The 25,343-nt window shown below is 64.7% G+C and overlaps 1 protein-coding gene across 3 annotated transcripts in view; it reads left to right on the top strand.

Moving 5' to 3' along the window:
- RXRA (retinoid X receptor alpha) overlaps positions 1–25,343 on the top strand; it is a 79,792-nt gene that overhangs the window by 19,242 nt on the left and 35,207 nt on the right. The window contains exon 1 of one of the 3 annotated variants that reach the window (XM_025859506.2): positions 7,406–7,502. The exons of 1 other annotated variant lie outside the window; for it this stretch is intronic. Coding sequence is in view for 1 of the 2 variants with exons in the window: in XM_025859505.2 (XP_025715290.1) it covers positions 18,400–18,517 (118 nt within the window). In the remaining variant the exon portion in view is untranslated. Of the gene's footprint in view, positions 1–7,405; positions 7,503–18,297; positions 18,518–25,343 lie in introns of those variants that run through there. One more of the 3 variants, XM_025859505.2, reaches the window with a different exon arrangement.

Below are 25,343 nucleotides of genomic sequence, written 5' to 3'. Positions count from 1 at the left end.
TCCGATGTGTGGGCACCAGGAGCCCCAGCTGATCTGCTGAGAGGCTCCAGGAAAGGCCTGGGGTTGGTGACTTTGTAATGACGGCAGCGCCTTTTGGGTCCCTGTGTCATGGGTCCCAACAGCCTAATGGGGCAGATGGGGCAGTTTACAGCTTAGAAGCTGAGCCCCGCCTGGCCTTGGCCTCTTCTGGACCCTCTGGGTGGCTTCATGCTAGAGGTGACCTGAGCTGGGGGTCTGCTGGGCGGGGGCAGGGAAGTGGTGGCCGTTGGGTGCTCTGGGAGTTTGGGGAAGACCATCTTTGAGACCGTGCTTTGCCCAGTTCTGCCTGTGGTGACCTTGGAGCTGTCTGGGACCCAGTTGGGCCCCTGGTATTGGCCGGTCAGGGGAGAGGAGCTGGGCGTGTGGGCTCCGAGTGCCCAAAGGTGGGGCTGGCCTCTTGGCCCTGGCTGGTGGTCCTGGCCTTTTGAACATTATAGATGCAGATGTCCATCCCTTCTCCTCTGCGTACCCTGCCTCTTACAGAGGAGGAGACAGGCTGGAGAGGGCTCTGCCCTGTCCCTGTCACCCTGTGTGTGAGGGGGCCAGTCCTGCAGTGTCTGGGGACATTTCCTACGGTGAAGGCTGTGCAGGTTTGGGTGGCGAACGTAGCCGGGGTCAGGGTGCTGGTTGCGCACCCAGGCCTCAGGAAAGCATCCATGTGTGCTGTCTCGCGGGGTCCTCTCAAGAGCCCCCTTTAAAAATGAAGAGATGGAGACTCAGGGCCACACCCCAGCAGCCCGCCAGCCCCTGGCCAAAGCCCCTCTGCCCGTCTTCTGTTTCCTTTGGGGAGCGTTGGTACCCAGGTGGGTGAGCCAAGGAGGCATCTGGGCCCTGGGTGCACCCGGAGTGTGGCCCAACCCTGCCTGTGTGGACAGAATTTGGCAGGTACGCCTGCTCCTAAAAAAAGCAGCTGCCCCATGTGTTCCCACGTGAGACCTAAGTGTTTTTGGCTTATCCGTGGCTTTGCATGCACGGGCCTCAGTGTGGACAATGGGTTCTGGTGCAGTGTGTGGCCAGGCCCTCAGCCTTAGTCATTGCTAGCTGGATGAGGTGGGGTGCCAGGCCCAGTGGCTTGTGCTGTGCGTGGACTGGGCCCTCCCTGTCCCTCAGTGGGACAGTTGGACCAGTTTTATGTCTGTCCTTGGTGGCTGCAAACCCTGGCCAGGGGTGACCCCGAGGGGCCAGGCGGACTCAAGGAGGGGCACTTGGCATGCTCCATAGAAGGAAGGGAAGATGTGTCGGGCAGAAAGCATTCCCCCCCCCACCCCCACTGTCCTGCCCAGCTCAGGCCCGATTTGGGAGAAGGATCCCACGTGGGGTGGGGGGCTTGGCCAGCAGTGGCGGTGCATACAGATGCCCAGCAATGAAGCTGGGCCCTCTGTGACTTGGAGGGTTGGGGTCGGGGTCGGGGGTCAGGCGAGTGATTTCTAGGAGCATTGTCTGTCTTGGCTGGAGCCTTAAGGGTTTTTGTCTGGAGCCTGCTTGCACCCCTTCCTTTCTGGAGGGGTCGGGGTTGACACCTCCTCAGCATCTCAGGCCACCCCCCGAGAGCTTTAGCAGCAGCCTTGGGAGAGGTGTCTTGCTACTCCTGGAGGGGAGATTGAGGCTCAGAGATGCTGGGGCCCCCCCAGTGGAGGGGCCGTGGTCCTGGGGTGGGGGGTGTCTCCTGCATCGGTGCTGCCTGGGTGGTCTCCGACATGTGGGGAGGGGAGCGGCCTCTCCTCTCCCTTTGCTCGGCTCGCCGCCCCTCCTGGGGCCACGGGCCTTGGCACAGGCTCAGGAATCCCACATTATCTCAGGCTGCTTCCAGCTTCCTCAGCAGGGCGCGGGGCTGCCCCCCTCCTGCACCGGCCACATCTGGAACCCATTACCTCGGGGTGTCGGCGGCAGAATAGCCGGCTGTGGCGGGCTCCCGGGGCCGTGGAAGCCATACTCTCCCTGGCCCCAGCCGCAGCTGCCCCCCACCCCGGCCCCCTCGGACAGGAGAGGCCAGGAGAGGCCAGCCTGGGGCCAGTGTGGCTGTGGGAGGGCGGGGAGAAGTGTCCCTTCCCCAGTGGGCGTGGGCCTCCCCGTGAGGAGCCGGGTGGGGCCGGAGAATATCTCTGGCTGGCCTGGTCTTCCAGCTTCCAGAAATAGCACCTGGAAATTCGGTGTCAGGGTCTGAAGGGCCCGGGGGGACTGTCCCCAGTGTGTGGGGACCTGAGGGTCAGAGAGGCAGGTCCCTTGCCTGAGGCCGTGCAGTGCCCTGGGACCGAGGACTGACCCCTGCCTCCTAGATGCCGGCTCCTGCAGGGCCAAGGAGACTGTGCCCCTCGGAGGGGTGGCCAGGGCAGTGGTCTTGGGCCTCGGTGGGCAGGTGGCACAGAGCGGTCCAGGAACCAGGCCCCTGGAGACGGGACGTGAACCCAGGCAGGCTCTCCTCCCCTAGCCAAGCTGTTAGGTCACGTGGGGAGCGTGTGGGGGGCTTCTCTCCCTGGGGCATTTGCGGGGTGTCCTGGGCATTGAGTTTGCCCCGAATGCCGCCTTCAGGCCTTCACTTGCCCAGCAGTGCAGTGAGTGCGTGGGGCAGATGTGCCCGCCGAGGGGCACAGAGCCGTCCTTGGCACCTGTGCAGGTGGAGAGCAGCGAGGGGCTGGCTGTGCTGCCCTCTCCCTCACCAGGAGCCACCAGAGACCCTGCCCCGCCTGTCCCTGGCAGCCACGCTGGTTCCGGGGCCCTGGCTCGGCCGGCCAGTTTTGCTGACCCTGCAGGAGCTGCTAATTAAGCTAAAAGTTCCCAGGGCTCCCTGACATGGGTTGAGGGGATCAGCCTTGCTGGAGAGACTCGGTGATAAGACGCTCTGCCTGCCTGGTGTAATTGTTACTAAACAAACACTGCTCCATTCATTATGTAGCCATCTCTGCCCTCCTGGAGGGGCCGCCGGCGTGCTTGTGCCCCAGGCCCAGGCTGCCCCGCCAGACCCCGGAAGCCTGGCTGCAGCGGTATGAATCGGGGGCCTCCCCGGGCCTGGGGGTCCCTCCCACTGTCTGAGGGCTGAAGCCGGGGGCTTCCCCAGTCTGAGCCTAGGGGCCCTGGGGGACCTTGAGGAGCCTGGGGAATAACAGCCTGCAGAAGATAATCGGCACGGGGGTGGTCACATTAAAGCTCCATGTCTTCTGGGGCCCTGTCTGAGCGAGCCTGGGGCCCTGGATGGACCTCTTCCCAGCGAAGGTATGGGGCCCTGCCTGCCCCCAGCTCTGGCTCCCTCAGTGCCCGGTGTCCCCACAGGATCAGCAGGCGGGCTGGTCAGGGCCTGACGGGGTGTGACCAGGCCTCCACGAGCAGCTGAGGCCCCTTCCCGAAAGGATAGCAGCCACTCTCGCTCTGGCTGTCCCCGGGCTCCAGGGAGGACGCCCCTGAGGGCCTGGGGCTTCCCTCCCAGGGCCAGACAGCCCCAGCCATGTGGGAGAGATGCTCCCTGTGGAGTGAAAAGGCCCGGGCAGCGGACGTTTCTGGAGAGCTGGCTGTCCGGCTCTGAGTGGGAGACCAGGTGTGCCGTTCTGTGGGTGTGCACGCGTGCGCGTGCATGTGTGAGTGTGAGGGCCTCTTGGGCCCCATCGTCCCTAAGAGCTCCTCGCTCCTTGCCCCCCAGGTGCTGCCCGGGTTTGGGAGTCCTGGCCCCGTTCAGGGTTCCACCTGGGGTGGCTGGGTGACCTCAGGAACGTCCCTTCCCCTCGTGGGCCAGGCGGGCATCTGTCCCCCAGCTGCCCCACCGTCTCCTGTAGCCTCATGGTTCAGAGGCGGGAGGGGGCCGGGGGGGAGGCTGAGTCGGGAGGCCCCTCCTCCCAGCACCTGAAGCCTTGCCTATGTCACCTGCACTCAGCCACACACACACACGCGGGAGTGCATGCATGCACGCACACGCACGTGCATGTAAATCGTGCCAGACCCCTGACAGGTGCGTAAGCTGGGAGTCAGCTGTGCCACATGTGCCAGGCAGGGTCCTTTTCCCTCTCAAGTGTTGGAGCCTCCCTGGGCTGAAGATGTGGTGGGGTGCTGGGCACGTGGTGGGGGGCACCTCGTGGCTGGACTCCCTGCGACACAGCCTGGGTCTGGCCCTTGGTCTCCTGACGAGGGGACAGGAAGGAGGACCGCCTGTCCTCAGCAGGGGATGTCTTCAGGAGCCCCAGAGGGCCATGTGGGGTGACGGGTTTGTATGTCCTCACACCTGAGCTTGAACCCTGGCTTCGCTGCCGCCTGACGGAGCCCGCTCTGTCCCCTGCAGGCGGCCCTGTGGCCGGCTGCTCCCACTGCCTGGAGCACCAGGCCCCCTGCACCCTGGCCGGCTCTTCTGGCGCCCGGTTCTCCATGAGGCCTCTCTGGGCCCCCAGAACCACCCTGGGCCTCCCTGCCTCTCCACCCCTCCTCATTCCCTTCCTTATTTGCATACGGGTTCACCCTCTGTCTTGCCCAGTGGGCTCTCTGCCGTGTCCCCACATCTGATGTGAGAAGGCAGGCCAGTCTGTGTCTGAGGAAGGGCATGTGGTCACCCCTCCTTTGAAATTTAGCGTCTCTGTTGGTGCGGCCTGGCTGTGCGGAGCCTTTTGGGATTTCGGAGCACCGGTTGCAGTGTGATGGCCGAGTCCTCCTCCTTCGTCACCCCGAGCTGTCCCCAGCAGTCGGCTGGGCATTGTGCTGGACTCCTGTGTGGGGGTACCTGGACAGGAGTGTGGCCCCTGAGAGCGCGTGGTGTGGTAGAGCCCCAGGTGAGGCTGCAGGGTGGCTGGGGCCTGGGGGCCTTGAGCGCAGCAGTGGAGCTTGGACCACGGAGGGGTGGGCCCGAAGGGGCCCTGATGACCCTGGGCCACACGTGCTAGGGGAGGTGGCGGCTGGGTGGCTGGCCGAGGGGGTGCCATAGTCACGGAGGGAGGCAGTGGCCGGTGCAGTGTCCCCTCTGCTAGCTCATTTGGGATGACTCCCAAGGGCCTGGGGTGAGGCTGCATCAAGGGGACTGGGGGGTGCCCATGCCGGGAAACTTGGCTCCAGGAGCTGGCTGGGGTGGGTGGTTAGCGCCGGGGCTGCCGGGCGGGCTTTGGGGTCGGCAGGTGGTAGGGCCCTGGACAAGTAGGCAGACAGTTCCTATTCCCAGGGATTTGCCTCTAACGCTGACCTGCCACCCGACCAGACCCCCACCCCAGCTAGAACTCTTCCCCACTGCTGGTCCCATGGAGGCAGCGGGGCGTAGGGTCCGGAGTGGGGTCCCGGCTGCCCTGCTCCTTCAGGTGAGGCCTTGGCTGAATCCCTTGTCCTCATGAGGCCTCCGTTTCCCCTTCTGTGGGGTGGGACTGCCCTGAGAGCGCAGTGGGACCATGTTCCTGGAGTACGGGGTCCCCTCGCGCTGCCCTCAGCCCCGCTCTTGTTTTTGCTTCAAGTTGAACAAAGGCATGTTGGCTGCAGGCTGGCTCCGGGCTCTCCGGGCCGGGCAGTCGGGCACGCGTGCGCTTAGTTTGAGCGGCCGCCGTGTGAACGGTGAGGGGAGCGCACGCCTCCAGGGTGCTCCAGGCCGCCAGGCTGTGGGCGAGGTCCACAGAGAATCTGGTCCCCGATTCATGGCTGTGGCACGCAGGCCTGGAGCAGAGCTGGGTGGCTGATTTTAGGCCCGGTACCCCCTGGCTCACTGGGCCTGCCGCCTGGCCCTGGGGTGTGGGTAACAGGCTTTGGGGGTGGCCTTTGCACCTTTGAAATGATCCGATCCCTGTCTCTGCGTGTGCCTGAGAACGGGATGTCACCCAAATTGGGGGATGCCAAGGGGAGCTAAGAGTGCTGTTTCCGAGGCCGGTGTCCCCCGCTGCGTGGCGTGGCGTGGCGTGGCGTGGCGTGGCGTGGCGTGGTGTGGCGGGCGGGCGGGCCGACGGCAGGGCCGTGGCCCTTTCCCGGGTGCTGCAGCGTGTCGAAACCAGTAGCTGACGTGGCTAGCAGTGTTGAAATCCAAGTGCTCGTGGGTTTCCCAACATCCTGCCAGCCCGTCATAGGACCCAGTGTTAGGAGCCGCGGTGCCTAGGCCTCCCTCTCCGGGTGCCCGGCTCCCCGCTTCCTCTCTGGGGAGATGAGGAGAGGCCACTCTCCCCCGACTGCTGTCCAGGCTGATGGCGGTGGTCATGGCATTAGGACAGGGTGACATGACCCTGGGCCCACGTAGTCCTCGTGACCTGCCCATTTTACGTAGATTACTGGGCTTTGGCGTGTGGGGGGCAGGATTCGAACCCAGGGCTTGGAGTCTGTGCCTTCGCTGCCCTCAGGGCAGGAAGGAGCAGGGAGTTCGGGAAAGGAGGAGCGCAGGCAGGCCAGGGACACGGCGCGGTGAGCGTGTATCAGTCTGGTGGCAGACGGTGCAGCCAAGGGCCCCAGCCCCTGCGCCCTCTGACGGATGCCCTGGCCGGGCGTGGGCCCCTTTCTGGGCTGACCCCCTGGCGAGGAGACCGTGGGAAGTGGGGAACCTGAGGCAGCACTGGGGGGCGTTCCTCTCCCTTTGCCTTGAGCAGGGCCTGGTGCTTGGACCGCCCTGCAAGAGGACAGACAGCCACCAAGGCTGCAGCCACTGATCTTCCACTGTGCTCCAGGCACCCGACCTCGGGGGGTGCGAGGAGTCTTCCTGTAACGCCTGGGGTTCGCGTCCTGATGGTTGGTGTTCAGAGGGGGAAACAGGTTAGAGAGCCAACTGACCTGCTGGGGTCACATAGCCCGTGGGTGGCTGGACGGTGAAGGCTGCTGTCCCTGGGATTCTGCTGGGTCAGCCTGGGGGGCCGGGGACACAGTACAGCGGAGAGTGCTCTCTTGGGGGCGCATCCCAGCTCCGCTGTCCTGAACGGGCCCACCTTGGACAAGCGGCCCAGGATCCCCAAGGGGACTGCCAGCCTGGGCCTGGAGCTGGTTGAGAACGCTTCCGGTACCTGGTTGTGTGGGTGAAGGTGAGCGGGACAGGGCCCGCAGGACAGCAAGGCCTCCTGCTGCAGGGGGTGCTGGGCTTCTAGGAACCTGTGGTCCGGCCTCGCCCTGGCTGTGGCGTCTGCCTGTCGCTTGTCAGCAGGGGAGGGGCCCTGGAGACTGTCTCTTATGGAGGAGGAAGCAGGTGCCCAGAGAGGATGAGGGGCCGGGCCTGGGCCACACAGCGAGGCAGCCGCCAAGCCAGGGGCCGTGGAGAAGGGGGCGTCGGGAGACCCGCGCTCTGATGAGGTGGGAGTCTCCGTGGTCAGGGTGGGGAGGGTGCTGGGGGTTACACTCGGGCCGGGAGTGACATAGCCGGAAGACCCCTCAGGGGGGCTCTTGGTTATTGAGCACCTGCTGTGCGCCCGGGTGCTCCAGCTGCTGTAGGTCCGCGGCGCGCCGGGCACCGTGCTCAGCCCGCCCCACATACGTCCTCACGCAACTGTGTCTGGAGGCTTCATCAGCCCATCTTCCAGATGAGAACATCAGAGCCCAGAGAGGTGATGTTGTTTCCTGTGGCCTTGGGCCACGAGGGGGTGGGGCTGGACTTGGTCCGTGGTCTCAATGCCTCCTGCTGCCAGGGGTCCCCCGCATCTGTCTCCCTGCGGTGGTGGCGGAGGTGTTGGTCCCGTCCTCACAGAGTGCGGGGATCGTTTTGTGGTGGGGGGGGGGATGCAGCAGGAAGCTACTGTGTTGTAGCTGGAGGAAGATGAGTGGTGCCTCTTACAGGAAGCCCTCCCTGATGTCTGCTCACAGCCTGCCTTTCCTCCTGCCGTGCATCAGTGACTGACAGCTCTGTGGGCTCCTGGAAAAGTCTGTCTGACTGTGGACGGCACGTCCCTGGGCAGGGCCCAGCCTTGTTGATCTGCCTGTTCCTAGCACGGGGGCTGTGGAGGAGCAGTGTCCCGTGAGCGCTGTGACACATGAAGGGAGCTGAAGCTGTTCTGAGGACAGGATTGCTCAGACCCAGCAGGGCTGAGTCAGATGCCTGCAGCCCTGCCCGGCCTGGAGTCGGAGCTGGAGTCGTACAGCCAGGCATGCAGCCCGGGCCTGCTGGCCGCGGGCCACCTGCTACTCACCACCTGTGGGGACAGATGAGCAAAGGCCAGCTTCATCGACCCTCGTCCACTTCCCCTGCCTCTGCCTGGCCACTCTCTTCATATGTGATGGCATCTCTTTGCTCAGGGAGGTGGTTTAACCGCTGGGCTTGCACAGCTTGTCAGTGCCTTGGGATCTCTTTAAAAACTTGGTGCTCGCTCGGCTGGTTCTTAAGGACCACGGCGAATCCTGCAGTCTGCACCGGCTCATTGCTACCTTTCCTGCCTGCACCCTATCCATGTATTTAGTAGGTCTTTACGCGGGACCTCTGTATGCCAGGTCCTAGGCTAGGCTCCAGGCCAGGCCCCAGGGATGCCTGATGAACCAGTTGGGGCTCCTACCCTCGGGAGCCCCCAGACTTTCGCAGCCTCAGAGAAGCCGGCTTGGGCCCCTCTCGGGGGTATGTGGTAGAAGAGGACCTTCCTCTGGCTGGATCAGGAGGGCATCCCGGAGGAGGTGTTGTTTAAATTGGGTTGGAGTGAGCCAGGAGACATGTAGGGGAAGTTTCGGCCCAGGGAACAGCCTGTCCAAGCCTAGAGTCCCGAGAGCTGGTGTGTTCCTGGAAATGACCTGGTTCCCAAGGAAGGGGGTGGAGAGGGGGCCAGCCTGGAGAACAGGGCGAGAGGAGGGCGGGAGGTGGCTGCTGTGGATGTGTTTGGCCTGGGCACCGCAGGAAACCTTCCCGCCTCCAGAATCGCAGTGGCCCCTGGGTGCTCACTTGGCTGGCATAGTCCGGGTCTGGGAGATGGGGGAGCTTCTTGGAGGGAGACTGGGGGGGTGTCCCTTGGGGGGCCTTGGCCCTCTCTGGAGCTCTGGGGAGTGCTGGGGATGTTGGTTCTGGGCAGCTGATGGAGGCTCCCACAGGCCCCAGCCCAGCGTAAACCCTGGTTCATGTCCGGGTCAGCCCAGGGACCATCCGGGTGGGCCGGGGTTCCAGTTCGCCAAGTGGTCTCTCGTCGAGGTCAGGCCTCTCAACCCTCAACCTACAGCCGAGTAGATGGGTGGATGGGTGGGGGTACTGGGCAGGAAGCTCCTGCCCACCCCCCACCCCCCGGACTCCTTCCAGCTTACCTGGGGACAAGGTTCGAGGGGCTCTGGGGGTGGGCGGAGTTTTGGAGAAAATCAAATCTGCGTTGGTGTGGAGGGGGCTTTTTAGGTGGGTGAGTTTTTACAAGGGGTTGACAGGCAGATGCTGAGATTCTGTAACCCCCCCCCCAAAAAAAACCACCCCAAACCAACCACCCTGTAGCTCTGTCATCAAAGCCAAAGAAAGTGAAAGCCAGCCACCACGTCACACTCAGCCCAGGTTGGTCCTCCTGTCATCTTGCTCTGGGGCAGCTTTTTTCTTGAGTGCGGGTAGGTATATCGCTATTTACATTTTAAACAAAAATGGAATACAGATTTTTGGTTTCTGCCAAAACTGGGATCTCCTGGGGCGCCTGGGTGGCTCAGTCGTTAAGCGTCTGCCTTCGGCTCAGGTCATGGTCCCAGGGTCCTGGGATCAAGCCCCGCATCGGGCTCCCTGCTCCGTGGGGAGCCTGCTTCTCCCTCTGCCTCTGCCTCTCTCTCTCTCTCTCTCTCTGTCTCATGAATAAATAAATAAAATAAAAAATCGGGATCTCCTGTAGGAAGGGACTGCCCTCTTGGGGAGGAAGGAAGAGGCTTGGCCTTTTGGGACTGGCCAGTGGAGGACATGGACCAGAGCACTCTGGGAGAGGACCCAGGGGTCCTGTGCTGGTCAGGGCCCTCCTGCTACCCTGAGGACATTGCCCGGGGCTGGGGGGTGGGTGGTAGCGGCTGCTGGGCCCCCGCAGGTCGTGCGTGCATGGGGTGTGTACGCTGGTGTCTGTGCGGCAGCACTCCCCTGCCTGAGTGGTCTCCACCCCCTGTGGGGCGCAGGTTCCCGCCAGGGCCCCTGATGTCAGTGCCCCTGCTTCCCCGCTCTGCTGCCTCTCCTTCCGCGGCTGCCTCGTCCCCACTCCCCCCCCGCACCTTGTGCCCAGGCAGCCCTGGTCTCGCCACCTGGCCTGTCGCTGACCAGCTGTGTGGCCTTGGGCAGGTTGAAGTGTGTGTGACGGAGCCTCACTTTCCCTGTGTGTAAGAAGACGGTGATGCTTGTAGAGTTTTTTGAAAGAGCTTAATAAGATGCGTGTTCTGAATGCCCTGTGCTGGGTCCCACGCGTCAGGGCTATCAGCGGACACTGGCAGTGCCCCTCCCCGGCCGGCATTTACAGTGGCCGTTGGGGCACCTGGCAGGGGCCTTCTGCTATCTGTAGATGCAGGGGCTTTGGGGAGAGACCTGCCCAGCTTCCTGCACCGGAGACCCGGGTTCGAGGAGGCAGGAAGCCCCAGTGAGGGCCAAGGGCGCTGGATTTTGGGAGCCCGCGGAAGGCTGCAGTGGGTGGGTGCAGGATGCACGTATTTCCCTGTGGCTGGCCCGGCAGGTGGGCTGGGCTGAGCTCACCTCCAGGCCACGCCTGGTCTGTGTGTCCTGGCCCCACACCCTCCCTTCCTCCCAGTCACACTCTGCTGCCCTTCCTGACCGGTCAGCAGCAACGCCTGGAAGCCCTGAGACCCCTGGCTGGGGGGTGAGCCTAGTGCGGGGCCGGCAGCGGGAGCAGGGAGCCTGGCCGGGCTTGCTTAGCATCTGGGACCTCGTGGGGGGCAGAACTCCTCCAGGTTCATTGCTTCCAAGCTCTGGGGCCGGGGGAGCCCTCCCTCTGTTCCTGGGGCCCCTAGGCGGTGTTAGTCCCTGCTCTCGGCCAGTACCATGGGCTGAGCTGGGTACCCCCCAGTCACCCTGTGCCATCTCCTAGTGCAGGGGTGGTGGCCCAAGTTCCTGACCACCTGACCAAGGAGCCCACTTGCTTCGAGGCTGTCCGTCCGGGGTGGGGGGGCAGCCGAGCGGGGTCCCCGTTGTGTAGCCCCCTTGGCGGGAGGCCCCTGCGTGGAATTGCCCCATGCTTCAAGGCAGATCGTGCTGGCCATAAATGGTGTCTTCCGCTCGTGTGCAGCTCTGTGGACCTTTGCCCGGGGACCCCACGTGGCTCCATCAACCCCATCACCTCTGTTTTGACGTCTGTCACTCTGTCTCTCTGGCTCTTCTTGGGCCTCATGTCAAGGGTCACTCGAGTGGCCCATCCTTCCCGAAGCCTTGCCCGCGTGGTGCGTGAGTGTTTTGGTGATGAAGCAGGCCCGTGCCTGGTGAGGCCCACGGGGTGCTGGCTTGGTCACCCGGGCTCCAGGTGCCACCGCCTTCTCCAGCACAGGTGTCCGCGGGAGCATGGGGTGGTGGGGAGCCTGCCCCCAAGTTCATCACCATGAGACGAAGCAGGGTCTCGCATGGCCCAGTCTCCCACTCTTGGATTTGGGGGAGCCGGCAGTGCCCTGTTCTGAGGATTTAGAGTTTCTATTTGGGGCTCGGCTTCCTCTCTTCTTTCTGCTCCCGTATGGTGTGTTGTGTCGGTCACGGCCTCACATCTGGGGAGGTGACGGGGCGCTCAGCGCGGACCCCGGGGGCTGGGACAGTGCCAGGGTGGCCGGGCTGGTGTGTTGTGCTACTGCCTTTGGGCATTAGGGGCACGCTCGGCTGGAAGCAGGCAAGGCCGAGGCAGGGGGCAGGGGGAGAGCGTGGGTGAGGAGGGCTGAGCTCCTGGGGGTGCCCGGCCACCACGGGTGATGCCATGTGATGGTTGTGCACAGGGCCCTGCACCAGGACGCTGGTCCCAGGGTCGCCCCCACCCCCGGCTGTAACACTTGCCCCCCAGCCCCCCAGGCGGGTGGCACTGTCCTATCTCCTCAAGGTGGAGAAGGAAAAGGGAGCCTGCCCTTGGGGGATCTGTGGTCCTGAGGGAAATGAGGATACTTGTTGGTTGGTTTGCTCGGAGCCAGGCTCAGGGCGCCTTCCCTGTCCCCATGGAGCCGTCTTCTGGGAGGGCGGCAGATGCTCTGTCTGCCACCCCTCCAGCTCCGGGCTGGGGTTCACCAAGTTCAGCGGACAACTCTGTTACAGCCAGGGAGTGGGGGCCTCTGACCCCCACGTGCTTGCCCTGCCCAGCTGCTCTGCGCAGAGTTGGGGTTTGCTGAGGGAGGTTGGTTCTCTGTACACCGAGGGCTCTGGATCCCAGAGGTGCCCCAACCTGACCGTGTGTCCATCTGGAGTCGCTGGAGGTCCTGCACACAGGCGGCCCTCCTGGCCCCCGGCCAATGCAGTCGGTGTGAGCCCCTCAAGTGGAGCTCAGGGTGGGAGCCAGGTTGCCCTTGGCTGTGACTTTGTTTTGTTTCCTCGGGTCAGATTGCCCTACTCCATCCTGTGCCCGGAAGAGAGGCCTGCTTCTGTCCTTGGCGGGGCCACGAGCCCCTCACCTTCCCTCCCTGGGTCGGGGTGGGCTGTGCTGCCGTCTCCTACCTCCTAGCTCTCCTGCTGACGCAGCTCCTGGGACCTGGGGCCAGACTCCGGGGCCCTCCTACTTCCTTGGCCCTACGCTGCACGCCTCTGCGCAGCGGAACCGGACGTCAAGCTGTTCCCTGTCCTACCTGCTTGTCCTTTGCCATACTCTTTCCCGGACCTTTTCCTTTATTTCTCCTTCAGCCTCTGCCCCCGTTCACTTGCACTAAGGGAGGCCCCTTTCCTTCAACATCTCTGCCCACTTCCTGTGGGCTCCCTGAGGGCGAAGCTCTGGCCACATCTCGGGGCACCTTCGTGACCCATGCATGGGAGACGTGGGTGCCCAGCACTCTGTGCTCCCAGAGGCATCCTGGGATGGGGACTCCCTTGGTCTCTGGCCATCTGTGGGGATGGCCTCTGGGACCTGTGGTCAGGAGGGCCCCCAGTGGGGATGTCTGAGGAGGCGGACGTCACTGCCAGAGGCTGTTCTGTGTTAGAGGCCAGCTCTGGCCCTTTGAGCCAAGATGGGGCTGCCCCCTTGGAGGCGTTTCCCACGCTCCCCTGACGGCTGGCAGGGCCTTACTCTCCTGTCTCTTTCCCCCTTTTCAGCACACCCCTTGTTCCCGGGAGGTGACAAGACACCCCTGATGGACAGCTGAGACCTTGGCCTGGCCCGAGCCAAAGGCCCGTGCAGGGACTGGGGCCTGTTGACCTGCCCAGCCCCAGGGTGAAGCTCTGCCTCATGGGGAGAGGCAGCGGCCCTGCACCTGGATTTGGTGGGTCCAGGACCCTCCCTGGTTGGTCAGCCTGCTGGCCTCTGGGGCGTGTGAGCCAAGGAGGCAGCGGACCCATCCGAGTTCTGAGGCCCTTTCACTGAGGTGCTCCTCTGGGCCCTTGGGGCCTTTGGGATCGGGGCTCCAGCCCTGTAGGGGTTGCATTTCCTGAGCCATCTGCCTGAGCATGACCTTCCTGGGTCCCTCCTGGGAGCCGCTCCATGGCATGGTGCTTGGCTGGCCCCACAGTCTTGGGGACACCCAGTTCCCAGGCCCTCCTGACGTCTGCCAGCATCAAGTCTGGACAGGTGTATGTGTTTAGGGCGGCCGCCTGCGGTGGGGGCCAAGCAGCATTCCAGCCCCATGAGTCATGCTGCTCCTGGGAGCGGGGGTGGCAGGGGCCTGGCTGTGGGGTGGCGTGCCAGGACATGCCACTGGCCTCATAGCAGGGAGTAGGGGGAGCGGGGTGGGTGGGGGCCTGCTTGTGGCCTCCCGGAGAAGCTGGGACATGGGCCGGATCTCAGAGGCCCAGCCTCCTACCAGCCTGGGCTGGGAGGCTCTCTCATTGGGGCCCAGCCCCGTGGACCGGGCTGGGGAGGCTGGGTGGCTGTGAGAGGCTGGTGGCTTCCCAGGTCAGTGCTCCCCAAGGAGCAGATGCTGCCTCAGTGCCCGCCTTACAAGTTGATAGCAAACCCATGGGGAAGGGAGGGGGCAAGGCAGGAAGGCAGGTGGACACAGAGTCTGGCCCCTGCAGGGCCAGGGGGCAGGTCTGGCAGTGTGGTGGGCCTGAAGATGCAGCCTCCTATGCTCCTGCCCCCACAGCTGCCAGCCCTGCGCTGGCCCACTCCTGTCCCTGTGCCTGGCGGGCATAGAACTGGCCACTGAGTCTCACCAGAGGCCAGAGGAAGGGCCTCCGCAGGGCTTGGGGGCCACCAGTCTCGGGATCAGGGGGCTTAGGGCTGCAGATGTCCCGAGGTAGACAGTAGCCACACCTCCTCCTGAAGGCCTGCTTGGCTGCAGAGACAGCAGAGCCCCAGGGTGGGGGGGTGCGGGGGGCTGGTGCTCCCCGCTGTGGGGAGTGGTTCAGGCTGGTGCGGGCAGGGTCAGAGCCAGGGTGTGAGCACGGCGGAGCCTCTTGCCAGCTGTGACCTGGGCATAGCTTTCCAGGGCAAAGCCCCAGACCTTCGGGGGGCCATCTGGGTACCACTATGGAAAAAGGACACACGGGGGCTGGGCTGGTGGAGCCTGGGGGAGACGGGGGCAGCTGGCGCAGGTCTGAGGCCCAGAGGCTTTGAAGAGGTCACATGGCTGGGAGCAGTGACAAGAGGGCCTAGCTTGGGCTGGGGGCTGGGGTCCAGGGATGACCCTGTCGGCCATCAGAGCCTATAGTCCGGGCTGGTGGGCTCAGACTAGCAACTACAGGGCTGGGGTTGAGTGCTCTGAGAGGGGCTTTTGGGGCTGGGGCTCTGTCTGGCAGGGGCAGGGGGGCTTCCTGGAGGAGGAGCTCCTGGCAGGAAGACCTACAGTGAATGACTGCCTGCTCTGAGGGCGGATGGGCATACCGACTGGAGGGGGCTGGGGGGCTGGGCAGGGCTGGACGCTGAGGCCGGGCTGGGGGCGGGTGAGCGCCCTGTGACCACAGGGCCCCTCTGAGAGAGTGCGGTGGGCTGGCCTTGGTGGGAGTGTGGACGGAGACCCCTGGGTAAATTTGAGGTTTCCCAAGCTCACGGTTATCGGTCTTCAACGGCCTTGGTCAGGGCTCGGAGGACAGCCTCCCCCCGCCGCCCCGTGAGCCCCCCGGGGCTCACGGGGGTCCTCAGCGGGGGCTGCTCAGGGGAGGCTGTTGGGGGGCTGTCCCCGGACGCGGGAGGCTGGCAGAGGCCGGCTGGCCTCCACGCCGGCGCCTCCTGCCCACCCCTGGCCCTGCTCGTTGCCCCCTGCTGCCGCCGCATGCGGGCAGGAAGGAAGCTGAGGTCGGGGTGCTGTGTGTGTTTGCTCCTCACGGGGCTCCGGCGCCTCGGCTGGGAGGGGAGGCCGGGGTGCAGTTGGGGGGGGTGCAGGGGACCGGAGCTGGGTGCCGCGGCGGGTCGGCCCGTGGGCGGGAGAGGGAGGCCGGCGGCAGCGGGCTGAGGGGGCGGAAGGCCTCCGGCGCCCCCCCAGGCCTCCGGGCCGCCATCTTGGACGTGGCTGGACTGGCCGGGCGGACCGGAGGCAGGGGACTGACTTGGAGGGAGCAGTAGGTCTGCGGGATTCAGGGGTGCCGGGGGGGGGAGGGGAGGGGCCTTTCTGGTCCCGCCAGCCCCCTCTGGTTATAGATGGGGAAGCCGAGGCCGGGAGGGGGCATCCCCGCGGCTCCGGGTGGGTGTGGCGGGGGAGCTCCGAGTGGTGGGGGTTCCCGGTTTCCGTGCTACCGACGGTGGCGTGCAGGGCCGATTGCAAAGGGATTCGTGCGAGCCAGCCCGCCGAGCAGGTGCAGCACCCCCTGGGTGATGCCCCCCGCCCCCGCCGCGTTTCTGCCCACCCAGAGGTGGCACACACACTGCTGCTTCCCGTTCTGCTTAGCGCCTGGCACTTTCTTGGCACTTGCTAAGTGTTTGAGTTTCTTGGGATGGGTCCGCTCAGGGCAGGGCCTGTTGGTGAGACCCCCGTGCCCAGGGCCAGCCCTGGGCTGGTAGAACTCTCAGACCCTGAGACTGACATGGACGTGGCTCGTGTGCGTATGTGCGGGGTGGGGGGAGGTCAGCACACAGGTGGGCTGTGGTGGGGACTGGTGCCCAGGCTGCACCACCCGAGGCCACCAGTCGGTGGGACAGGCCCGGTGCCTGGTTGGCTGGGCTTGCTCCTTGTCCCGCAGAGGCAGAGGCAGGAATAAATCTGCGTTGGCTCTGGGGGGTGGTCCTGTAGTCCTAGACCCCACTTGTCTCCTGTGGCGCTGAGGGTGACCTGGGGGTGGCACTGAGCACCTTTTCCTCCCTGGCTTTCTGGTGAGGAGACACTGCAAAAGTGAACTGGCCCAGGGGGATGGGGGCCAGGCGTCTCACAGGGACCACACCTCCCTGCCCTGCCCTGGGAGGCAGCTGAAGAGGAGCTGGGGGGCACTGTTGACCACAGGCCACAGCTGACCTGGTGTGTTGCCCTTTGGGCGGGAAGCCTCCCAAGGGCTGGGCTGCAGTGCCTGTTGGAGGCAGGACCTCGCCCCACGTGTCCATCAGGTGAGCTTATCCGGGTCTGGTCCCGGCCCCGAACCAGACGAGCAGGCGCTGGGAGGCGTGAAGGAGTGAATGAGGGATTGTGGCCTACACGGAGGATGAGAGGATTTGCTAAAATCAGGCTGTTGGGGGTGATCTGTGTCATTATTATGAAAACAACGTGTGCATACGGCATAAAACCCAAACCAAATAAAGATGCAGGAAGTGCCGTCTCTCACCCCGGACCTGGGAGTCCCTAGCCCCTCCACTCCGCAGTGTGACTCCTGGGCCTTTCCTCATGATCCTGCAACCCCAGATTGGGCAGATCTTCGTGGGGTGCCTGCCCCTTCTGGCTGGGTGCAGAGGGGGTTGAGATGTGGCGTGGGTCCCTGATGACAGGATTGAGTTGGGGGATGTGACAGGCTGTGGGGACATGAGCACCAGGAGAGCCGGGTGTGGGGGGAGGCCAGGAGTCAGTAATTCAGCGGGCTTCCCGTGAGCGTGGACCTCCGTGGGCAGAGGGAAGGGACTGCCGCAGTCCCGCAGCTGGCTGGGGTTCAGGTGGAGGGCGGCGTGGGCGGTAGGGTGGACAGGTGTGGGGTGCGCGCGAGTGGCCCGGGGGCAGGGGGCTGGCTGGGCCTGGGCTGGAGGACTTTGGTCCGTCCATCTGTAAGAGTCTTGAGGGAGGAACGGCGGGTGCCCGGGGTTTCCATGTGCTCAAGTGAGGCTGCCCACCTGTCCTGTCTCTAGGATAACTGACAGTGCCACCAAGTGCCGCCTGTGGAGGGCTTCCGGATGGTGTGGGCCTGTGTGTGGGGCTGCCACAGGAGACTCCTCGGGGCCCTCCAGCCCTGGCCACGTCTCGGCGGCCCATCCCCAGCGCCTGTGATGGAGGGGTGTGTGCTGCTCAGAGCCGCCCGCGTAGCCTCGGCCCCGGCGTTCTGGGCCGTGCAGCCCAGCGTGGAGAGACCTGGTCGGGCCTCAGGCTCCTTGTCCTGCAGGGACTGGTGGGGCTGAACGCTGCGTGCTGAGGTCCCCGTGCCCGCATTCCCACCGCCCGCCTGGGGCCGTTGGCTGATGGGCCACAAAAGGCATTCTGTGCCCTAGAAGAATGACCCGTTGTGTGGCTGAAGAGCGGCTGGGGCCGTGAAGCTTCCTTCCCCCCTGCTTCCTGAAGACCCTCTCCCCTGAGACGCTGAGTCCCTGCTTCCCTGGCTGTGGGGCTCCTCCCGCAGTCAGGCTTCACCCCGGCCTCCCTCTGTCTGTCCTCTCTGGGACTCTCGGTCTTTGAGCCTGCACCTTTCTGCCCCCTCCTCCTGAGGGACCCTTGCCTTCCAGGGCTCCGTGCTGTGCCTGCTGCTAGGGACGAGAGAGGACAGACACAGCATCGCGAGCGCCGCGTGTCTTGACGAAGGCGCCCTAGCCGGAGGGCGTGCTGGCTGGCAGCGTGTGAGGGGCGTGCCCCGTCTGCACAGCAGCGTGCAGCTGGGCAAAGGGGCTGGCCGGGTCACCTGAGCTGCCTGCAGCCCGGCTGCTGGCTGGCAGGGGCGTGGCTTGAACTCAGGTCTGCTTGCCCTGTTCCTCTGTCCCAGGCCCCGGCTGGGCAGTGTGCCCATCTGCTGCACCAGCTGCAGGCCTGGACCGTTGTGTGTCAGATTGAGGAAACAAGGCCGGGGTCCCTGTCCTCTTCCAAGAAGTGCTGGTTTCAGCCAATGGGAGCTGCCTGTGGTCACAGGTGTCTGGGTGAGGGTGGTGGGCCGGGCGGGCCCTGGGAAAGGGGAACTCGCCCGCTGGGCCAGCGTGAGCACCACTTGCTGCCGACGCTGGCGGCCGCCCCACTGAGACACCGGTCCTCCTGCGCCTCCTTCCCCTCCCGGTCCCCTGCTGTTCGTGTGCCGCCGCGCTGCATCGTCGGAGGCTGTGGGACCCCGAGCCGGCGGGCCGGGGGCTGATGGGGCCGCCCCCATGGTGGGACCTGTCACCCACACTCGCCATGAGGCTGCACCTCCTGGCCTCTCTTTCGGGAGGGGGCCTGGCCTGGCGGGCAGGGGACCACAGGTGGCTGGCAGGTGAGGGCTGGGATTGGCGGGTCTGGGGGCAGCCTGGCCTGGGTGTGTGGGCACCGGACTCTGGGGTGGGATGGGGAGGGCGGCCAGCTCTGGGGAGGGCCTCTCGGGGTCTGGCTCACTCCCCTTTCACACGGGCAAACCTGAGATGGAGACCGTGGGACTAGTCTAAGTGGAGCGGGGCTGTGGGCAGGGGGTGGGGGGCAGCTGGTGCCTGCTCTGCTGAGCGGAGAGAGGCGGGAGTAACCCCTCGTGCTGATGGGGGGCGCACCCCCATCTGTCCCGGCCCCTGGCACTTTGATCGTAGAGCAAGGCTGCCCATGTGGTCAGCGCTTGCCCGTGCCAGGGCCGGTGTAGGTGGCTGACTTGCCTTCATAGATGTCCCTGGGGGCACGCGGTCTTCTGTGCCCAGGTTCGGGGGAACCTGAGGCCCAGGTGTGCAGTGGCTTCCCCAGGGCCGCAGACGCTCAGGGGAGGACTCAAACAGACCTGGCCAGCTGGGGTGGAGCTTGGACTACCTCGCTCTAGCGGGCCTTTTAAAGTTCTCTGGCAGTTGGTGGATGTTTGACCCTTAATGTCTCAGGCTCCTGCTTGCGACTCTGTCAGGAGCCGTGGCCTGGCCTGTTGTGTGCTATGTGGACAGTGCAGGGAACCATAGGGTTCTGGTCCTGGAACGCACAGCTGGGCACCTTGCTATCCTGACTGGGGGCCGCTTGCCCCTAACATTCCCTTGGCAAGCCTTTCCTCTGCTCCGTGGTGTCAGGAACTGAAGTATGGGCCCGGCGCGTGCTCGCCCTGCACCCCCGTCCTGGGGCCAGCCCTGGCATGCTGGTGACCCAGAGCCCACTCTGGGCATCTCTGTGCCCAGCTTTGCTCTCTGTGCTGGGCCATCCTGGCTGAGTGACTGTGAAGGCCCTCTCGAGGTAGGCCTTGTCCTCCTACCGCAAAGAACCTTCTGGCATGTGTCTTGGAACCAGGGGCTCGGTCTTTCCTGCTTTGAGGTATCAGTGGGGGTTGGGGTTCACGTCCCTCTGGCAGCTGTTCCTTGAGGGTAAGAACGGCGTCTGTGTCTCTTGTCTGCCTCCAGGCTTGACCCCAGACAAGCCCCTTCAGTTCTTGGCTCTGGCTTCTTATCTGTAAAATGGACGCAGATAGAGAGCTTACCAGGTCAGGTTATCTCTTGTCATGACAGATGTTTAAAATCATATAAAATGACTTTTATACAGAAAACGTCCGGAGCTGTGAGGCCCCTTTCTGGGCTCCTGAACAGAGGATGGGGAACCCGTTCCATCTTGCTGGGTGGCTCTCTGCTGGAAGTGGCGGGGGTCTGTGAGATGTGTGAGTGGAGTAATGTGGTTGCGTGTGGCAGGCAGTCATCATGGGCATTTGGTGACTGGGCCAGGGTTTCTGAGTGTCCTGCAGGGCATGCTGACTCTCTTCCCTGCGGATGGCGTGGGCACGTTGCTCTGGCCACTTGCAGATGAATGCAGGGTCTGCCTGCAACGTGGACCTGGCTGCTGGGCGTTTTGTCTGATTTTTAGACTTCTCCCACTGTCCCCTACTTGTCCCCCGCAACCACGTTTAGCTCTTTCTGGTTCTTCGTCCCCTGGGAAGTCATCCCAGGTGGCATGCTAGCCTTGTGTGTGGTGTTGAGTCAGTAGGCTGTGAGCAGGGCTGGCTTCTGTGAGTCAGGTGCGTGAAGCTCGTAGCGCCGGAGTCTGTGGCCTCTGTTCTGAGCACAGCAGGCTTAGTACTTGCTTCTGGGGTCTTTCTGCACCTGGACCTGTGGTCTTCTGGCATCTGGGTAGGAGAGGGTGTTGTGCTGGAGGCCTCCGGTGGAGAGAGGTGGTTCCCGGTTACACAGCTGGGTGCCCTTGGGGCGAGGTGGTGAGGGCTCCCCAGGCATCTGGCAAGCTGTGTGTTCTTTGGTGGGGGGATCCAGGCCCTTTTTCCCCACCTGGCAGGGCTACAGCTCCGTGGACGGTGTGTGGGTTTTGGGACTTGGGGTGGGTCTAAAGTCTCGGAAGGCACGTTTCTGGGCCTCTGCTTTTCTATCTCAGATGTTGAGGGGCTGTCCCCACTCTCTGGATGGAGTGAGAGCCAGACACTGCTGTCTGTTGGGCTGGCCTCCCCCAGGCCTCTGCACGTGGCCTTACCCGCTGGCTGCCCCCTCCCCCAAGGCTGGGCCTCACTGAGCTCCAGCTCCTCAGAGCAGGGGTCCGGTCGCCTGGGCCTCTCAGCATGGCCCTGCCACTGGGCACACACGTTGTTCGCCTGCCTGGTCCTGTGGTGGCTGGCCCTCAGGCCTGTTGCCCTCCACACCCCTACCCCCCCACCCCGGGCATTCAAAACTGCATGTTATTTGTAGTTCTCGGAAGCTAGGGCAAGGACAGTACCGAACAGTGGAAACATACTTTCCCCAGATCCCCTCCCCCACATCGACTCTGGGGGTTGCTCTGGGGGTTGCTCGTGAGACTCAGAGAGGTGGACCTTGGTGAGCTAGAGAGGGCCAGGAAGGGGCCTGGGGGCAGGGACGGCAAGGGCAGAGGCCCCGGCCCCACTCGGCCAGCGTGGAGGAGGCAGGAGTGCTGGGGCGCCAGGGAGCCTCGCCCAGGCCTCCACAATGGGCCAGGGGTGTTGGAGTTTGGGGGGTGTATAATGGGGAGCCGTGGCAGGGGCTGACAGTGACAGTGGGCCATGGCCAGTCCTGCCGAGTGATCAGCAGCAGGGATGGCCACAGTCAGGGCACGCGGAGGCACCCAGATCTGAGCGTGGCTACTTGCGGCTCTGCTCTGTACCAAGGGGGCTGCTGGGGCGTTCGCGGGGGGGGGGGGGAGTGTGGTGCTGATGGAGGCCGTGATCATCCAGAACCCAGAGAGAGGCTCTCTTGGGCCGTCTGTCCGTCCGTCCATCCATCCATCCCCCGTTCTGCCTGGAGACCCTGTGGGCTGGGTGTAAGCGTGGGTGCTCCCTGCAGTCCTGTCCTGGGCTCTTGGGGCAGGGGGCTACAGGGGATGGAGGCCGCCCGTCTCCCTCCACGGCCACATCCCTACCCCCCAGGGATGTCAGCAGTCGGCGTCCTGGCGACATGGTTTGAGGTTAGTGAGGACAGGGCAGAAGTTCTAGGCTCAGCCGGGCCTGACCCTGTGCTGGCACGGCCCCCTCTGGGCCTCTGTCTCCCCTCTCCCTGTGCTGCCTGGTGGCCCAGGGGGAGGAAATTGAGGGTAGAGCCTGGCACAAGGCAGGTCCCCAGTGGGCGGCTGGGTGGGCGGTTGGATCTCAGCTTGGGATCCAGCCCAGCCCATCGGCATCACAGACCGAGCCTGTGCAGCCAGGGATGTGGCAGTGAAGGGTTCACACGTCAGCCCGTGCAGGCCCAGAGGGGGCCCCGCAGGGCGGTTTCTCACCCAGAGCCATGAAGAGCTGGCAGGGTTTTCCCCGGGATGGGGCCGGGGTGCCGAGCCGAGGGTGAACTGTGTAGAGGCTGCTCTGGGTTTGGTAGGGCCCGGTGGGTGGAGAGGGGGGTCTGGGAGGCTGTGCCGTCCAGGTGAGTGCCCGTGGAGGCCCCCACCCCCAGCAGCTGACATGGGGAAGCCCCGCTCCGGCAGGCAGACGTCCTGTTCTCGGTCTGTCTCACGGGTGAGGCCCCGTCTCCGGGCTGCACCACTCAGCCAGCTGGGCCCCCGCACACGACTGGCACCAGCCTGGGGCTGCCGGCTGAGTCAGTACGGCGTGGGTGAGCCTCTGCCAAGGGGAGGATGCTGTGTGGCCAGGGCTCACAGCACGTGGCGGTGGGGGTCTTGGGAAGCCCTCCACGGACCCCTCGGGAACCGAGTAGACGCCCTGTTCTCCAGGGACTCCTGGCTTGGCCCAGCCCCGCCTGCTGTGTGGCCCCGGGCAACCATGTCCTGGGGGCTTTGAGCGTTCATGCCCCCGTCCGGAAAAGGTGGGTGCTCCGTCAGCAGAGAGGTCCTTGGGGGTCGCCCCCAGGTGAGACCCGTGCACCCCGGGCCCGGAGGAGTTTCACCCGGAGCATCCCCAATCCCGAACCATCCCAGAAAGCTCTGACTTGCTGGCCACCTGCCCGGAGGCCCCTACCCTCCACTGCAGCTGAGAGGGGCGCGGGCAGGCTGGGTCCTGGGCATCTGGGCAAGTGTGTCTCAGAAGCCAGCAGGGATGCAAATGAAAATTAGGAAACAGCTGGAGTGGGTAGAGAGCACAGGCGTTCCACGACAGAGCAGGGCCTCCGAGCCAGCCGGGGCAACACAGCTCAAAATGAAACAAGGATCATCTCTTTTCCTGTTGAAGAGAAACTGGCTCTGGCAGCCAGGGGGCTCGGGGGCCCCTCCCGCCTCATGCCATGCTGCGGGCGGGCTCTCATCAGGAATTCCCCCTTCCCACCCACCTTCCTCCGCCGTCTGGGCAGCTCCCCGCAGGGGCTGGGGACAGTTGAGGGGACAGCCTGGAGGGGAGGCCACAGCACGCGGGAGCCCCTGCCTGGCCTTGGAGACGTGAGCGCGCTTCCTGCTCCCGGCTCTCCGTCCCCACGGTGGGCATCGCTGCCGGCCACCGGGTCCTGTGGCACCTGCAGCTTGGTGACCGGCCACGCCACTGGCCACAGGGGGTCTTCGTGAGGGTGGAGGGTCCTGGTCGGCTCTCGCTCAGGCTTGGGAAGAGCCTCACCCCCCAAGCCCTCTCCCTGCCTTCAGGATGGGCAGAGGGGTGCCCCGAGAGCTCCTGGGGTGCCTCTTGGTGTGGGGTGGGTGTGCTCTGCAGGCCCTGCCTAGGCTCCGTGTGTGCGATGTGGGGCGTCTATCTTCAGGGAGGCTTCAGAGCCCCCGTGGTGCGTGTGGCAGGCTCGAGGGTGCGGGGAGCTCCATTTTGCAGTGGCCTGGGTGGTGACAGTATCCCTGCAGGTCAATCATGGCCGGCTGCCAGCTCCTCTGTGTTCCTTTGGTCACCCCCTTTCTGTGCCAGTGCCTCCCTCCTCCCCCGGGCTCCCAGCAGGTCTGGGGATTTCTTGGCCTCTCCGGCCGTCAGCCCACGTTCGACCCCCGAGCAGGAGGTGTGGCCCGGCTGTCGGACAGCAGCACGGGGCGGTCTGCCTGTTGTGCCCAGGGACACAGGAGTACCCCAGCCAGCCTGCTGAGGGCTTTCCGGCCATAGGGCTGGAAACCAGCTCTGGGGACTCTCCGGGACCCCTTGGTATCTTTCCGGGCAGGGAACACAGCGTTGTTGGTTGGGGCCCAAGCCGGGTCCTGCCAGTCACGGTGCTGTCCTGACGCCGTCTTCAGTGTTGGCCGGGCTGTCCTCACCTCGGGGTCCTGGGATGGGTGATGAGCCCCATCAGTGAGGCCACCTGAAGCCTTGTTACCCTCCCCCCCCCCCCCCCAAACCGTCTCTGGGGTAGAAGGATGAAGGATATGCGTACCTCTTGGTAAAATCAGATGCCCTGGAGCTCTCCTAAAAGGACTCGTCTCAAGATGTAGGGGCCCTAGGGGCTGGCTCTGTGGCTTGCACTCTGGGGCTGGCATCCTTTGAGGTTTCTGCCTGTTGGATGGATGGAGAAATAGCACCCAGAACAGGAACCCAGTGGAGCACTCGGGATGGGACTCCCACCCTACAGCCACTGACCCAACACCACCAGTCCTGACCATTGCCTCTCTACAGCCCTAGGCCTGTGGGGCCAGGCCTGCCTGCTGGTTCTCCCTGGGTGCCCACCCTGCCTGTGGTCACGTAACTTCTAGAAAAACTGGCCCTGCCCGGAGCTCTGGGAGACCCCGCAGTCACAGGGAAGAGGGAAGGGAAGGGTAGGTGGGGAGTTGGCATTTCCTGAGCCAGTGTTTGGGGGCGTCCGTGTGGTGTGCGGGTTGGAGCCAGGAGGGAGGTGCCTGTGCTAGAGGCCACGTTAGCCATTACCCCGAAGCCGTGAGCAGCCTGTGGGATCTTCTCCCCGCAGACCCAGGCGCCCAGGGTGGCCTGGTGAGGGTGGGGTAGGCCAGAGGTGCAGGGCTCTGGGGGGAGTCCGGCCCCACCATCTGGGTGCCAGGCCAAGGTGTGCCACGTGCCCCCACTGTGCCCCTCTGCTCGTGTGTGTCCCGGAGCTGTGAAGGCTGAGGGGGCGCGTGCTGCCCTGCGCCTCACGTTCCTCCTCTGCGCTGTGATGGTTTGAATAGTGCTCCCCCAGGTTGAGCGCGCAGCTCCGCCCCCAGGTACCCCAGAGAGTGCCCACCACAGGCCTCCGCCAGAGTGCTGCCAGCCTGCTGCGTGATGACGGCGCCTGCCACAGGAGTTGAGGGGCAGGGTGCAATGCATTTGGTTGACTCTGTAGCTGGGCCTGGGGTGGGGGCTGTGGCCACGGGGGCCAGGGGCACAGAGGGCAGCCCCCAGCAAAGACCCTGGCCCTCCTGCCCCCGGGCATCAGTGCTCTCACTCCCCAGGTCTTTTCTGAGCGCCTTCCAGGCCCGGGAGCTGGCTGGCTGCTCATAGGGACCCTCTCCTGGCTGCCCCCTTCTGTCTGTGCTCCCCACTTCCCCCACAGTGGCTGGACTCCGGCTGTACCTGCTGCCACGGGGCCTACCTGCAGTGCCCCTTCTGTACGAGTCGGCTGCACCCCTGCTGTTCTTCCCCGGCACCTCACCGGCCCCGTCCTGCTGAGTATGACCAGCGCCCCGCAACACGGTCCCTTTCACTACTTGTGGCAAAACCCATTTAGCTTCAGTCTCTTTGGGCTTTAGACTTTCATGTGTGCAGTGGGGCAGGGCAGGGGTTTGCTCAGGTAGTGAGGGTGACGATGGTGGTGGTGGTGGTGATGGTGGTGGTGGTGGTG

The sequence above is a fragment of the Callorhinus ursinus genome, unplaced genomic scaffold (assembly GCF_003265705.2).
Source record: "Callorhinus ursinus isolate GAN/ISIS: 27379988/994484 unplaced genomic scaffold, GSC_fseal_2.0 scaffold122, whole genome shotgun sequence".
NCBI lineage: Eukaryota > Metazoa > Chordata > Mammalia > Carnivora > Otariidae > Callorhinus > Callorhinus ursinus.
This window is presented reverse-complemented; position numbering and strand designations above follow the sequence as displayed.